The sequence below is a fragment of the Podarcis erhardii genome (assembly GCF_964252035.2).
Source record: "Podarcis erhardii genome assembly, chromosome: 4".
In the NCBI taxonomy this organism is placed as follows: Eukaryota; Metazoa; Chordata; class Lepidosauria; order Squamata; family Lacertidae; genus Podarcis; species Podarcis erhardii.
Window position 1 is genome coordinate 58983166 of NC_138508.1, and position 17093 is coordinate 59000258.

Below are 17093 nucleotides of genomic sequence, written 5' to 3' on the forward strand. Positions count from 1 at the left end.
CTGCTCCTGAGCCCCTGACACATGTAAAGAACATATGTGTAAGTCAGACCTGAGGAGGGGTACAGAGAAGACCAGGAAACATCCCCCAATTTAGTAACTCCAACAAAAATTCAGCAAAACAATGCTCTACTTGACTCAACAGTTTCTGATATAAATCAGTATAATTAAATAATGGGATGGTTTTTCATATAATTGATATCAATTCTATTCAAGCAACAAATTTTATTTACATGAATTCATGAGCCACACTTCAATAACAGGATTGTAAAGGTTGCATACAATTTCAAAACAATAAAATCAAGAAGAAAATCACAGTAGCTACAGCATGACCAAGGTGGCCTTCACTGGTCAGCAGCCATCTATCTTCAGATGACAGGTGCTACTGGTGAAAGAGGTTCTCAGATGAATGAAGCATATGGGCAGAACACTTTGAATTGTGTTCTGAAACAAACTGGCAAAAAATACCACTTCTGAGATGTATTCCATATAGCCAGCCCCAGTTAAAAATTCGGTAGTTGTAGGTTATATTGAATGCACTGCAGTACCTCATAATGCTTTTGTTATTTATTATAAAGATGTTATACTCTGCCTTTCCATACATCATTAAACTAACAACAACAGAGATAAAGATAAGATTACAATGGTTGTTGAACTAGCTTTGTATTATCGTATTTCTTTCTAGAACAAAATAGATTCAAAGATTCATAGGATTGTAGAGTTGGAAGGCACCGGGGGTGATCTAGTCCAACCCCCTGCAATACAGGAATCTTTTGCCTAATTTGGGTCTCGAACCCACGACCCTGAAATGAAGAGTCTCATGCTCTACATCTTTGCACTCTTTGGCTGCCGAAGATGAGCAGTGTTTCAAATCTATCAGTCTGTATTTCTCTATAACATAAAAATATCCTAGGCATTATAAAGAGGTACAGTTGAGAGCCTCTGCCTATATGTAATGAATATGTGCAATATTCATTACATATTCAACAAAATTCTTAAAGCGTTACCATGGTAAAGTGTTATTTAGTTCAGAATCATGGTCATGAAATTTAAACCAGGGTAGGTATTATTCAAGAAAAGTGTGCTATACAATTTTTCAACTCTTCTCATTCTAAATCCTGGAGATTTGTAACAAGAAGAAGACATCCTATTAAAATCAGTTTTACAGCATCTATAAAGCCCAAAAGAGGTTAAGCCCTATTTCAACAAGTTCCAACTGCAATTCAGGACACTTTATTACCACTTCCACACATACATGGTTTGAATTATTAGCTTATGTATGTTTCTCCATAACAACATTTCAGCAAAAGAGGTCATGAATAAATGTGGGCATACAATAAGCAAGACTATTTCCTCTGATATAAAACTTAAAGAGTCCATTTATAGAAGCAATGAATGCTCCATATCTTCTGCCAATATGAAGACCGGGGGCAGGGCGGGTTCCTACTAATTGTGTAAGGAATCCCCCAAAGCTAGGTCATCAAGACAGAATAAAGTATTGATGGAGAAAGAAATCGGGAAGCATCCAGTAGATAAGTGCTGTAATAATAAATTACAACAATTGCTTTCAAACTGACTACATAAATGCATTTTCAGGTTACACAGATAAACATTCTTGAAATCTTAATCAATCTTGAAGTTTACCACTTATCTGGTCCCCGCCCCTTCCCCCCGGTAAAATTGTGTAAAATGGGGAGCACCCTCTAAGAAGCCTCTAAATACCCAATTCAAAATATCTAAAGTTGAAGCTCTGGGGCTGGCTGGAGGATGTACTGGAAGGCGGCTACGCTGCCCCTCTACCCCACGCGTCAGCTGTTACACAGGGATGCTGAGCAGACTAAACAAAGCCCTGCAACATGTCAGGTCTCTTCGGGACTTCCTCCACCTTCACTGACATCCTCTTTGGGCCCCAGGAAGGGTCTCGTCGTGAGCCACAAGGACTCTCCCGATCTTTCCCCGCAATTTCCTAATATGATTCTCTTTATTTCCTGGCGCCGCGCATATACATAGTTGAGTAGAACACATGTAGGTGGGGGGATGGCCGTACAAGAGACACATGAGTTGCAGCAATATACATTATGAAAGGATTTTGAAGTTCCTATGTCTCTTTCCTGTATTTCTCTTTTACCCTTCAAGTATTTTTGAACCAAATCAATTTTGATCAACTGCTACAGTCACTTTTGTGTGTTTATAGAATGACATAATTAGCGGCAGAATAATACAGCACCGAATTCTCATCTATCTCTGGAGAATGGATTCTTAATTATTTCTCTAGGCACTCAAGTGAGACTGCTACCTGGAAGATTTTTATTGCATAAGATGTTCCATCCAGATTCATATATAAACAGTTTTACTCTAAGGGAATGTGTAAGAACCACGATGATAAACAGTACAGCTCTCCCTTACACTGTGCAAACTTGATTGTATCATTATCAGATACTGAAACCTTTTCACAGGTCGGAATGGGCACTTTCCTAAGACCACAAAGTATGTGATGTGAGTCTCTGAGCTACTTTTGTAAGAAAAGCAACCAATATGTTTAACTAATTATATATTGTGCATTTTGAATATGAGAAGGGAGAGAAGCCCAGAAAGAGCCTCAATTATTGCTATATTGTTACAAAATATATCTGATGCATACCCCACATGTAAATACTATAAATTAGAACAGAATCTCCTTCTGAAGATGAAGGCACTAAAAGCAACATAATAATGTGACTGCATTTCAACATCTGTTGCCTGAGGGGATATCCATGAGAAGAGAAATGCTTTCCCATTATCTTCACCCAGTTTGCAAGAGATGTAGGAAGTGTGGTGCCACTGATAGTCCAGGCCAAAGTACAAGTCATACCGATCATCATCCTGAATGGAAGATAATGCTAAAAAGAAATGGCTTATGAAATACATAGCCCACCTAGTTTTCAGTATCATGAGTATATTTTAATAAAGCTCTTAAATGTGTGGGAAAATATGTTTTCAAGTACAGTGTGTCTCTGGAAATTCTAGTTAAGTACAAAACACCTAGAAAACACCTGCTCAGTTTTCCGGAGTGTAAAGATGTGTATTCTAAAAGGAGTCTTTAAATCAGAGTTACATTCACAATTTACAGGCTTAGACAGATTTATGGGCAGCATACACTATTTCTATAAGCTCTGCATGAACAGTTAATTTTACAAAATTTGATGAGATCCCACTATCTATCGTTGGCATTTCTAATCGGTACATTCTGAAGTAATACATATACCGTATTTTTTGCTCTATAAGACTCACTTTTTCCCTCCTAAAAAGTAAGGGGAAATGTGTGTGCATCTTATGGAGCGAATGCAGGCTGTGCAGCTATCACAGAAGCCAGAACAGCAAGAGGGATTGCTGCTTTCACTGCGTAGCGATCCCTCTTGCTGTTCTGGCTTCTGAGATTCAGAATATTTTTTTTCTTGTTTTCCTCCTCCAAAAACTAGGTGCGTCTTGTGGTCTGGTGCGTTTTATAGAGCGAAAAATATGGTAAGTGGAATGAACCAAAAATTCACAGTAATTCCATTATTTTTAATGCAGACTTCACCTTGCAATTTCAATTTAGTTGTACAACATGGCTGCATAAGGCGAAGGTGGGGAACCGCTGACCCTCTAGATTTTGCTGAACAATAACTCTCATCAGCCCTAGCAAGCATGGTCAGTGGCTATGGATGATGGGACTTGTAGTTCTGCAACATCTGGAGGGCCAAAGGTTCCCCACACTTGGCCTAAGATAATACCTGCGACATTTCAAAGTCCTCCAAATCAAATACTTCAAGGTAAGAAATATTACAGGCAATATCCAACTAAGTCATACTGTGAGTACACCAACTGAAATCAACGGACAAGTTACTTAAATCCACAAATTCCTACAGGTCTACTCCAAATATGACTAACAGCAGATATTACCCTGTAGAGCAAACTTTGAATTTTAGAAGGATACTTTACTTATGGTCAATGTCTGCTTCGTTGCCAAGTGCCAATTCTCACTGTAAAATATGCCATTCAATACTTTGAGATACACCTCCAATACCTCTGTTCATTTAGTTATATACCTGTAGGACACTCAATGAATGGAGTACTGGAGGCTTATCTCCAAGTAATGTGGAACTCCTAAATTTGGGAGGAACAAATGTCATTTCACCTTATACTGTTACTTTACAACGTAACAGTCGAAACCAAAGAACAGCACCAATGCTCTAAGTGGATATGAAGGTCCCACCATCCAAAAATTCACTTATCTCCACGAAACTCTACTATAAGCTCTGCAGTCACTTATACCAACAGCCTATTTTCTTAGTTCCTTGTGCTTTGCTGGTTTGAGGCAGCCATTTTCCAGCAGAAACTATGGAGGGAGGGGTGAAATTAATGAAGAACCAAAACAAAGCACATATTTTATAGGCATCAACACCTAATGACACCCCTCTTTTCATGTTCTTTCCCTTTCTTGCAAAAAATGTAACTTCTTCCAAAATCACAAATGTGCAGGCAAAATTAAAATAAATCAATTTATAAGCTCTATTCAATAAGAATGCAAAAAGTCTTAACCTGTTAAGCCAAATCTAGCATTAATATTTTGTGCACCATACACCACAGTAGTTACTGTTTTCTTTATTCAGAGTGGCAGATCATATCAATCCATTATTTTTTTAAAATCACCTCAAAACCAGAACCACTGCAGAAGATAGGTATATTCATCACCACTGCGACTTAAGTTGAGCTGGTATCTTAAAAGTCAAACATACACAATCCAGTAATTTAAAGCTCCAACATAACTGAATGATTCTGAGTATATATGATTGTATATATGATCAAACACATTTCAATTGTGTCTTGAGACACCCTGAATGCCTAATATTGAGGCAAAAAATAGAAATGCTTTAATAAATATATATTTTATTGTGGGGGTTGAAGCTCCCACAATCCCCAGGAGTTGACTTCTATGACACAGGCAGAAACCTGTGTCCACACTGAGTAGCTGAAGTGTCAATCACCAGACAAGCAGAAAATCCATCTGCTGCCCCTTGCCAGTTCTAACGTGGTGGAGGACAGCATGAGTACTTCAATTTATCATCCTGTGTTTTGAAGATGCTGTCTAAAATCAGGGACCATACCACCAAGGCCATCCAAAATTGATTGACCCTCTATGAAGGAAAATAACTGCAAGTTAACTTGGTAAAGAATAATACATTGTACAACATTGAACGCAGAAAAGAAGATGGTGTAAGAAAATGTTGCCCAGTAAATTTTAGCAGCAGTCTTAGGTTCTCTACTGCTGAACACTTCAGACCTGAAACAAGCAAAAACAAAAAGCAGGCACAGCCAGCTACATAATACCATCACTGAAGTTTGGTAAACAACAGTGTAGACAAACAATATAGCAAAACATTGTGGCATTGATACATATAATCTATTATGTATAAAAACTGGAGTACTGGTTTGAAACAATATTACTGTTTAGAAGTATAACTTATACATACCTTCCAGTAGTCAGATTGTAAACTGTAGTACCTCTGGTATGCAGATAATGCTGCAATAGAAAGAATAGTTTTTAGAAAACAAACTCAAAATTGTAGTAGTTATAACAAGGTTATTTGCTGACTCCAGATATAATGATAAACCTTGATCAACATAGTTAACAGGACAAGATCTAACCATGAGAAGTGCTCTTCCTCCTCCCACCCCTCTTCTCTGGAGCACAAAGTCCTCTTTCCTGGTTATCTGTGTTTTAGGAAACATATTCACCAGGTTTTCTATTTAATCAAGGTCCAGAAACCATGGGTTAATGCTAAGTTCCATCTTTGGTTAAATGGAGACTCTGATTATCAGTGCCAGTTAAATGTTTTACTAAAATTAAAGGGGGTATTCATTCCCAAAACAGGAAAGGGGTGTGCTTATTTCTACAGTCGGTTTCAATAGAATCCTATGCATGTTTACGCAGAAGTAAGTTCCATTGTGCTCAATGGAATCTTGAATGAAAGAAAATATTATGTCTGCAGCAGTCCAATGTAGATCGCAACCTCGCTCAAACATGTTATTTAACAGATATTTACAGTGATAAAGCCGTAACACATCAGCCTAAAATCTTAAATCAAAACTGAATTGCTAGGAATAATAGAAGGATAAATGAAGAGTAGCTGTTTTTATGTACTGCCATAATTTATGAGTTTGATTCAACACATACACACATTTTCAAAACTGGTTGCATACTTATACTCTGAGCAAAATAACCACACAATATAAACAGTGTTGATAGTTCTTTTACTTTCCTATCAGTATTTTTTTATTGCTCATCATTTCTACACAGTCATTATGAAGCACATTGTGCCTCCTAGCTCGTCATCTGATGAAATTAACTCTTGCTAGTTGAAAGGCATAACATTAAATTGCATTTACTCGAACTATTTGGTGAGGATAGTTTTCAATCAAAATCTGTTCATCATGACACAGGCATCTAGGATATCTAAATCCCTCCATCCATACTCATAATGTTATGGGAAACCCAAATGCTTTCCTTTCCTTTATTTTTTAAAAAGCATAGTTGAAGTACTTTTCAAAAGCCAAGAATTTACGTATATAACAATCTGAATAGAATACAATCTATATGAAACAGATTTTTAAAAATGAAATTAGGCCTAAATTGGTTGCTTTAAAATAATTGTTTTTTAGACTTACAGTTATTGTTTTGGGGAATAATAAAGCAAAAATAGAACAAATTCTTACAGGTAATATCCACCCAAATATTCAGAGTAAACATATTTAAAATGATAAACTTTAGTTACTGTAATGAATTTTAGGCATCATCCTATATGACTAAAATAATACATCTTAAGAAGAAAATGGACACAAAATGTTAACTGAATAATTAGAATCTGTCTAGGTGTGGGGGAACCTCTGGCTTATGCAATGAATTTGTGCCGAAAGGTCTTCCCATTTGACCTTCATTTGGTCATTTCCCACAAAGCAAAACCATCTGTACCACTTCTGAGATCATATGTGACATCAGGTGTCAGAAAGCAGGACAGGATTCCCTATGCATCAGCTGATGAATGGGAAATTAACTCTTCCTTGGTTCAGGTGCCTAGGTGGTGAACTCTCTCACACACTCAAACCTTGCAGAAAACAGAATTTAACTCCAGCGCCCATTAGCTAATGGGTGGGGTCTCAATCCTGTTGTCACTATCAATTCTCACCTTGCTGGGCAACTCTGACAGGTGGGTGATAACCACCTGAGATCATTATGACATCAGAAAGCTGAAAAGTGGGTAGTCCTGCCACCTGTCAAAGTTGGTTCACAAGGTGGGGAGAGATAAAAGATCTGGCTCACTGGACCAAACAAGTTCTCTACTGCTGGATTAAGGGATTTGTCTATTATTATGAAACAGCAAGAATACAAAAGACAAACCTGAAACCGTAGCTAGAGTTTATGCAAGTACCTCACACTGCTTCTCATACACAATTTACACTATTCAAGATATTAATGGTGTATCTATACCACAGACAAACTAACTGAATAAATTCACTACAGCAAGGAAATCCTTGGAAATGTAGTAAGACTAAGAATCATTACTTTTCTACATCTTCCAGAATTCTTTGGGGGATGCCATGACAGTTGATAATGCAATTCTTTTCATGTAGATAATTCATGAGAGGTCACAAAATCATGTATTTCATAATCTTCTGTGGGGAACCTAACAGAATTTCAGCAAATATCAAAAGGAAATTATATACATGAAATCCAAAATTACCAACAGTCTGTGGATTATTCTTGGCAAACTCATGTTGCAATAATTCATATATAAAGGAAAGGCAGTTCTCAAGTTCTCATTGTATTCTAGCATGCCCAAGAAACAGAACCCAAGGTTCAGTTATATATATAAGCATTGGTAGATAAGCAGGTAAGGTCCTCATTCGAATAGTTTCTTTGACGTCCCCCTTAGCAATCTCCATAGAATGGCAGCCATTCACTTGACTGCCCAATATTGCACTTGTGGACATTTTTCTGGTGGTGAGAAAAACAATCTTTGTTCAACACTGGTTGATCATTGCTTACTGACAGGGATCTCTAAAGGAAGCATTATGCCTGTGGATTTGCTAGTATCATTCCCCTGATCAGCAAAGTGCTACCACATATGAGCATTTTCAATGCTAAATGGATTAAGAAAAGTCAGAAATGATTCCCTGCTGTCCTAGGGCAAGAGAACCTACAGGTTAGCAATCTCAAGTCTTTCATATAGGGAAACTGGGAAAAGGAGTTGGGTTCCACATGCACAATTAGATGTTTCTCAGGATGAACAGTGGAAGATTAAAGCTTCAAGAATGTGCAAGTAATGAGAGCAGGGCTGATGGGGGAGGAAAGCCTTCTGTTCAGCCTGAATACACACTGGGGGAAGAGAGAGAAAGAGGCATGAAATTTGTATTAAGTGAGCCTTCCATTTCTCCAGACCTTTTAATTATAGTCTGTGTCAGAGTTTTATTTGTGTCAGAGTTTTATTTGATAACATAACCTGAAGACTTTTTGTGTGCTTTAAGAATAAAAAGTACATTATGTGTAATAATGCAAGTCTCCATTTCTGAACATGTACAGAGTGTTAAATGCAGTTCTGACAGTGTTGGGAACTGGAAAATATGAGGGCAAACAGATCAGAAGGACAGCAGAGAAACTTGGGCAAGTAATAGTTGATTTGACAAGCATCAAGGTGCCCCATGATATTCTTGTAAAGAAGCTGGTAAAATGCGGTCTTGACTATGCTACCACTCAGTGGATTTGTAACTGGCTGACTGACCGAACCCAAAGGGTGCTCATCAATGGTTCCTCTTCATCCTGGAGAAGAGTGACTAGTGGGGTGCCACAGGGTTCTGTCTTGGGCCCGGTCTTATTCAACATCTTTATCAACGACTTGGATGATGGACTCAAGGGCATCCTGATCAAATTTGCAGATGACACCAAACTGGGAGGGGTGGCTAACACCCCAGAGGACAGGATCATACTTCAAAACGACCTTGACAGATTAGAGAACTGGGCCAAAACAAACAAGATGAATTTTAACAGGGAGAAATGTAAAGTATTGGGCAAAAAAAATGAGAGGCACAAATACAAGATGGGTGACACCTGGCTTGAGAGCAGTACATGTGAAAAGGATCTAGGAGTCTTGGTTGAGCACAAACTTGACATGAGCCAACAGTGTGACGCGGCAGCTAAAAAAGCCAATGCAATTCTGGGCTGCATCAATAGGAGTATAGCATCTAGATCAAGGGAAGTAATAGTGCCACTGTATTCTGCTCTGGTCAGACCTCACCTGGAGTACTGTGTCCAGTTCTGGGCACCACAGTTCAAGAAGGACACTGACAAACTGGAACGTGTCCAGAGGAGGGTAACCAAAATGGTCAAAGGCCTGGAAACGATGCCTTATGAGGAACGGCTAAGGGAGCTGGGCATGTTTAGCCTGGAGAAGAGGAGGTTAAGGGGTGATATGATAGCCATGTTCAAATATATAAAAGGATGTCACATAGAGGAGGGAGAAAGGTTGTTTTCTGCTGCTCCAGAGAAGCGGACACGGAGCAATGGATCCAAACTACGAGAAAGAAGATTCCACCTAAACATTAGGAAGAACTTCCTGACAGTAAGAGCTGTTCGACAGTGGAATTTGCTGCCAAGGAGTGTGGTGGAGTCTCCTTCTTTGGAGGTCTTTAAGCAGAGGCTTGACAACCATATGTCAGGAGTGCTCTGATGGTGTTTCCTGCTTGGCAGGGGGTTGGACTCGATGGCCCTTGTGGTCTCTTCCAACTCTATGATTCTATGATTCTATGAAATCATAGAATCGTAGACTGTAGAGTTGGAAGGAATCCCAAGGGTCATCTAGTCCAACCTCCTGCAATGCAAGAATCTCAACTAAAACATCTATAACAGGTGGCCGTTCAACTTCTGCTTTAAGACCACCAAGGAAGGAGAGTCCAACATCTTCCGAAGGAGTTCATTTCACTGTCTGACAGTTCTAATCATTAGAAAGTTCTTCCAGTTGTTGAATTCGAATTTCCTTTCCTGTAAATTGAATCCAATAGTTTGGGTCCTACCCTCTGGAGCAGGAGAAATCAAGCTTGCTCAATCTTCCATGTGATATCCTTTTAGATATTTGAAGAAGGCTATCATATTCCCTCTTCTCCAGGCTAAACATACCAAACTCCCTCAACAATTCCTCATAAGGCTTGGTTTCTAGACCCTTGATCATCTTGGTCATCCTCTGCAAACATTCCAGTTTGAAAAAACCTTATTAAATTGTGATGCCCGGAACTGGACACAGTACTACAGGTGAGGTCTGACCATGGCAAAATAGAACAGTACTATGACATCTCTTGATCTGGACACAAGAACTTATGTTGATGCAGCCTAAAATATCATGAGCTTTTTTGGCTGCTGCAACACACTGTTGCATCATTTTGCTTAACATGAGGTCTACAAAGACATGTAGCTCTTTCCCACATGTATTACTGGCAAGCCTTTTCACATGTACTACTGTCCTTCAGCTTATATTTGTGCAGCTAGTTCTTCCTAGATTAGTGTAGAACTTTACATTTGTCCCTATTGAAATTCATTTTGCTAGTTTTGGCCCAGTTCTCCAATATACTAAGGTTGAATCCAAATTCTGTCTTCTACAGTATTAGCCACGCCTCCCAAATTGGTATCATCTTCAAATTTAATGAGCATAGCCTCAAACCCTTCATCCAAGTCATTTATAAAGATGTTGAACAACAACGAGCCCAGGACAGAACCCTGTGACACCCCCATTTGTCACTTTTTCCAGGATAATGAGGAACCATTAGGGAACACTCTTTGGGTTTACAAATCCACCTAACAGTTACTTCATCAAGCCCACATTTTACCAGCTTCTCCACAAGAATATCACAGGAGACTTTGTCAAAAGCCTTAGTGAAATCAAGACACTCTATGTTCACAGCATTCCCCTGATCCCCCAAGCTTGTAACTCTATCAAGCAAAAGAAATGAGTCATCTGGCATGACTTGCTTTTGAGAAACCCATGCTGGGTCTTAGTAATCACAGCGTCCTTTTCTAAGCGCACATAGACTGACTGTTTAATATCTGTTCTAGGACCTTTCCCGATATTGACGTCAAGTTGATCAGTTAGTAGTTACCTGGTACTTCCCCTCCCCCCTTTTGAAGATGGAGTCAACATTTGTCCACCTCCGATCTGCAAGGATCTCACCTATTCTCAAAGCACACTCAAAGATTATAGACAGAGCATCTGAGATTACATCCACAAGCTCCCTTAGTACTCTTGGGTGCAGCTCATCAATCCCTGGAGATCTGAATTCATTAAAAGTAGCGAGGAATTCCTTTACCATCTCTTTTCCTATCTTGCACTTCAGGTTCCTCCTTGCATTGTTTATTCTGTTATTTTTGGGCACTGATTTCCTTTTAGTGAGGAAAGAGGCAAAATAGGTGTTGAACAGTTCCACCTCTCTGCTACCCAATAGCATTTCTCCATCTCCTCCATGCAGGGGACCTACTACTTGCTTGTTCTTCCTCTTACTCTGAACACAGCCCAAAAAAAATTTTGAAAATTATTTTTAACCTCTCTTGTAAGCCTAAGCTCATTTTGAGCTTTGGCCAGTCTGACCTACCTGCAACTGTTGGCTACTCATGTATACCGTTCCTTCATTATTTCCCCTTTCTTCCATTTCTTATATATGCCTGTCTTCAATCTCAGTTCATCTGTAAGCTCCTTATGCAACCACAGTGGTTTCTTTAGATGACCCCCACTCTTCTTTCTTGTTGGAACTGTCTGCATTTGTGCCTTGCATATTTCACCTTTAAAACAACCTCTCATCCATCTTGGATTCCCTTTTTTTTTTTTTTTGAGTATTTCTGACAATGGGATCTCACCCAGTAGCTCCCTAAGGTTTTTGAAATTGGCCTTCTTAAAGTCCAGAGTGCATGTCCAACTACACACAGCTTTCCCTTGCCTCTATATACATAATAAAGCCCAAGAAGACATAGTCACTTCTTCCCAAGGTTCCTAGTTCTTCCACTTCATCAATCAGTTCTTCCCTGCTGGTGAGGACCAGGTCCATGATTCCTTTGTTGCTTCTTCCAACTTCTGAGAAATTAAATCGTCAGTTAAGCAATTGATTGTGAGTCCCAAGTCAATGCAATCTCTGTGCTGAGACTGGCCAAACTATATTCAAACATAACCAATTATTAAAAGCATTATTAATTTATTTTCTAAAGTATTTCTAAGCCACCTGTCCTTCCTCATATTGATCCCAGGGTGGAGTACCACAAAAACAAAGCCACAGTACAATTTAACAGTCAGTGCTTCAGGGCCTCCTGCTGGTCCCAATAAGTCAATTCACTCAATAATTGAATGGCTGCATTCTGCACAAATTGCAGTTTCTGGACAGTCTTCAAGTATAGCTCCACATCCAGAATGTTGCAACAACTGTACTTAAACCAGTCAGAGCTTGTAGAAGGCATTACTAGTCAACAAGGTCATCTATGCCTCCAGTGATGGATCAAGGAGCATCTTCAAGCTACATACCTCCTCTTTAAGAGAAGTACAACCCTGTTCAAAACGGGGCTGCCTAATTTCCAGATCCTGGAGCCACCAACTAGAGTCTCCGTTTTGTCAGGATTCAGCCTTAAGTACGGGCCTTAAATTCATCCCACCCCTACATCTGGTGACCTGTCCAGGACTCACATGACATCTGATTCAGAAGTCAAGGGGCAGGTAACACTGGGTGTCATGAGCATGTTGATGGCACCCTACACTAATCTCCTGATGATCTCACCTAGCAGCTTTTTATAGATGTTAAATAGCAAGAAGGGGAGCAAAATGGAATCTGGACTGACCCCAGACCACAACTGCCATGGGATCAAGTAGCTGTTCCCTAATGCTATTATCTGAAACCAAAAGCTGGTAGGAGTGGAACAACTGTGTCACTGTGCCTCCATCTCCCAACCCAACAGAGACAGCTCAGCAAGATACCATGGTCTGTGGTATCAAAAGCCACTGAAAACTCCAGAAGGAACAACAGAATAGCACTCAACCTGTCTGTCTTCAAATAGAGGTTATCCATCAAGGCGACTGAGGCAGTTTTGGTTCAACTGGCCCAGATATCTTATTGAATAAATAAATCAGTTTCATCCAGAGTGCCTGAAGTTGGGTGTACACCATCTTTTTAATACCTTTCCCAAAAATGGACTACTTAGCTATAGATGTCCAAAACCTCTAGGTGCAGGTGTTTTGGGGGGGGGGGCATTTAGGAGCAGACACAGCATTTTGTTTAAAGAAAGTGGAGGCCACTGCCTCATGCAAAGAAGCATTACTTACTCTCTCTCTCTCTCTCTCCATCAAGATCTAACTAGCTAGGAAGGGTAAGGATTGAGAGCATAGGAGGTTGGACAAACACCTTCAAGTTTTGTCCATACCAAGCTGCAGAATCTACAACTGATCCTGTAACACCTGGTCAGCCAGAGCACAGGACAGCTCCCCAGACACTGAAGCAACAGTAACAACCAACTTGGTATGAAACTGAATGGCTTTACCCCTAAAGTGCCTTGCAAATGTGTCACAAGGGGAAACCAAAGCTCAAGAACTGCAAAACCTGAGTGGATCTCAGCATTTTTTTATCACATAGAGCAACTTTGTCAGATGACTACTCTAAAACAGAGACCAAAAAATACTCAAACCCCATTTGCAAGAAAGAACTGAGAGCCAAAGAACTGAGAGATTTAAAAGCAGGGAGGCTTTTTTACATTACTGCTTGGTGCACGCAATAATCCTGTGTCACATAACATAGTCACATAACACATGCAACAAAGATCGCAGCAAAATGTCCACAAAACCATGGGGAGGGGAGGCCATTTCCTCATTCTAAATCCCTCAAACTTTAAAGACATGTAGCACATTTTTTAAATAAAAAAAACTGCACCCATTTTTGAAACTTGGGTTTCATTCCCACAAGTACTAAGCCAGAACGTTTCTTCAAATTCTGCCCCAAAATGGAGACATTATAGGTGTTTGTTGATTTTACAATTCAAGTCAATGGAGACCTCATACAAAGCTTTGGAAAAGCAAACTAGCAGGATTCTGCCTTGAATTCAAAACAAAACAAAATGTCAGACCAGACCTCAAAACAGAAGAAGCGCACAATCTGAAACGTGTTCCATACCAGTTTGATTTTATACAGAACCCTAGGCACTGTATAAATTATTATTTTTTCTTGGCAATGTAATTATTTAAATTGTCAATTTAACAATAAGCCACTCTTCCTCAATTAATCTTTTTTTGGAAAAACAGATCAGTTATTAGTTGTTAACATTTCTATGCCTTGTTGTGCTCCTGTTAGGCGTGGACCTTCCGGATGTGACCCCTGCTTAATTTTATTGTGTAGCTATTTCTCTATCTTTCCGAGTTACAATACTTACAGCAATACATATGCTTTTATTTATGTTCTCTATTTAACACAATAAATGTAAAAACATAATTAAAACATCATAAAGACAATACCAAAAGAAGACCTAAACCCAAAGGCTTGGATTTAGACACTGTTGCATATGCCCAGTGCATCAGGCACATTTAGAGGATCATGCAAAGTACCCATGATCCCTTGGATGACTCATACATACCACACATGCACAATAGCTTTTGAGGTAGTACTAAAGCCCACACTTTTCCTAGTCTGGATGAACTGTCTCTGATGCCCACTATATGCAACAAAACGTGTACAAGAGGGAAGGTCCAAGCAAAGATGAGAAATATCTAATTGAGGTTTGGATTCAGTTAGGCCTCAAGGCTGCTTTACACTTTTAGTCACATTGCTGGGAGCATGATGGGGCCTAGGGATTTTAAAGCTGTATTTCAAACACTGAACCTAGGCTAAAAGGGGGACAAGAACTGCTCCAGACTCATCCTAGCAACGATTCTAATAAGTAAAGGATTAAATGTTTGCAAATGGAAAAACAACCTCTGTCACTGCCAGGGCACCAAGGGTCACAGAGGCTGGGAGGATCCCTCTCAAGAGGGTCATCATAGCAAGGGGAAAACCATCATGGTCCTATTCATCAACCAGAGATGGAGCAGCAACAGGCAGCTTGCTTCCCCAATCCCTGCATGGCACTCTGCTCCAACTGCCAGTTACCGCAGAACTAAAAGGATCACAGAACTAAAAGAAGATACATGAGCTAGGTGACGTAGGGGCACTGGGAGGCTGCTCCTCAGGAAGAACATCATGGCAAGATGGGCCCCCATCAACCAACCAGTGAAGCAACACCTGTTCCATTGCTTGGTTTCCACCCTCTCTTCCTTCCCATTCCTTTTGTTCATGCATATTAGACTGTAAGCCTGTGGGCAAGGACTGTTCAACCTTTTGGGAGGCTACATTTAGAAAGTTTTAGGCATTTTGTAAATGTTAAATAATAATTCCTTCATAAATATGTAAGCACATGAGATCCTGAGCAAAGACTGCTAAAAGAAATGGCAATGGACTTACCTTTTGGATAATCCTCCAATAAGAGGTTGAAGTGACCTAATTGGCAAAAGAAATCGGATTCGACTTTTCCTTCTGCTTTCAATATTAACGATTCATAGCAGCCAACAGCCTGAGGGGGAAGATAACAAACTTTATAAATATAATGTACTAAATAAAATATATGTAAAGTGCTTATAAAATAAGTCATCACTTTAGGATAACTTTACCATTGCATTAAATATATACATATATATATATATATATTTGCTTTCGTAGATTTTCACGGGTACAGGAATGCAGGTTTTGGTGTCCTCGGGTGTCTTCCCGTGTAAAAGTTGGGGTGTCTAGGCGACGTTTCGACGAGGTCTCACTCGTCATCTTCAGGCTGGTGCTTTCGGCTTCTTGTTACTGGAACAGAGCAGGATCTCAGTGTTTGAGTTCCTATAAATACTGTAGAGGGGGTGTGGTGTATAGCCTCCAATGTTCTGGGCAGAGAGGAAGTTCCCAGGCTAGTGTGCCTTTTCTTCTTTTGTTCCTTAATTACAGTAATTAAGGAACAAAAGAAGAAAAGGCACACTAGCCTGGGAACTTCCTCTCTGCCCAGAACATTGGAGGCTATACACCACACCCCCTCTACAGTATTTATAGGAACTCAAACACTGAGATCCTGCTCTGTTCCAGTAACAAGAAGCCGAAAGCACCAGCCTGAAGATGACGAGTGAGACCTCGTCGAAACGTCGCCTAGACACCCCAACTTTTACACGGGAAGACACCCGAGGACACCAAAACCTGCATATATATATATATATATATATATATATATATCCCCATTTTGGAACACCGTGTACTATTTAATTTTTCTTCTGTGGAAATGAACATGTCCCAATTCTATAACAGCAGTGTTCATACAATAGTGCTTCATCTACATTTTAAAGTTAGCAGCTTTTCTCCTGGTGTACACTGCTGAAAGGTTCCCATGCTGCTTTTCCTGTGTCACAAGCAAAACAAACCAAAACTTAGCTTCCTGTGTCACCTGAACCCAGGCAACCAAGGGTTTAAAGAGAAACGAACCACAAGCTCTGCTTCAGATGACAAAAGCCACTCAGAAAGGCTAGTTTGGTCTACAACAGGCACATCCAACTGAATGTGATCTACTCCCAGTGTAATAAAACTGGCAGTGATCTACCCAGTGTCATTGACCATAGTTGTTGAGCTTTTTGGGAGAGGATGGACCACAATTGTTTAACTTTTTTTAGAGAGAGATCACAGTTGATGAGCTTATTTTACAGGGAAAAACAACATTTTGGGGAGGATGAGCTGAGTTGTTGAGCTTTTTTTAGGTGGGGGAAGAGTTGTTGGAGCAGGGAAGACCAGGTTGGACATTGCTGGTCTACAGGGCAGAGGAACATCACAACAATTTAGAGGAGAATCTACCAGCAGATCATGCATTTTAAATTATAGATTGTTTCAAACAATGGTTGTAATCTGACATGTGAACTGTGTGAATAAAATAATACAACTAGGCACCACAGCTATTGTTAAAATATAAAGATATTTTGCTTCAATACAGTCAAACACAATTAAAGGGCTGAATT

The 17093-nt window shown here is 39.7% G+C and overlaps 1 protein-coding gene across 3 annotated transcripts in view; it reads right to left on the reverse strand.

The window, feature by feature from the left end:
* Window positions 1-17093, reverse strand: part of KDM6A (lysine demethylase 6A) — a 109760-nt gene that overhangs the window by 66483 nt on the left and 26184 nt on the right. For all 3 annotated transcript variants that reach the window (XM_081858569.1, XM_081858568.1, XM_081858567.1), the window contains exons 3-4: window positions 15520-15628; window positions 5490-5539 (exon numbers count right to left, since the gene is read on the reverse strand). In XM_081858569.1, coding sequence (XP_081714695.1) covers window positions 5490-5539; window positions 15520-15628 — 159 coding nt within the window. The remainder of the gene's footprint in view (window positions 1-5489; window positions 5540-15519; window positions 15629-17093) is intronic.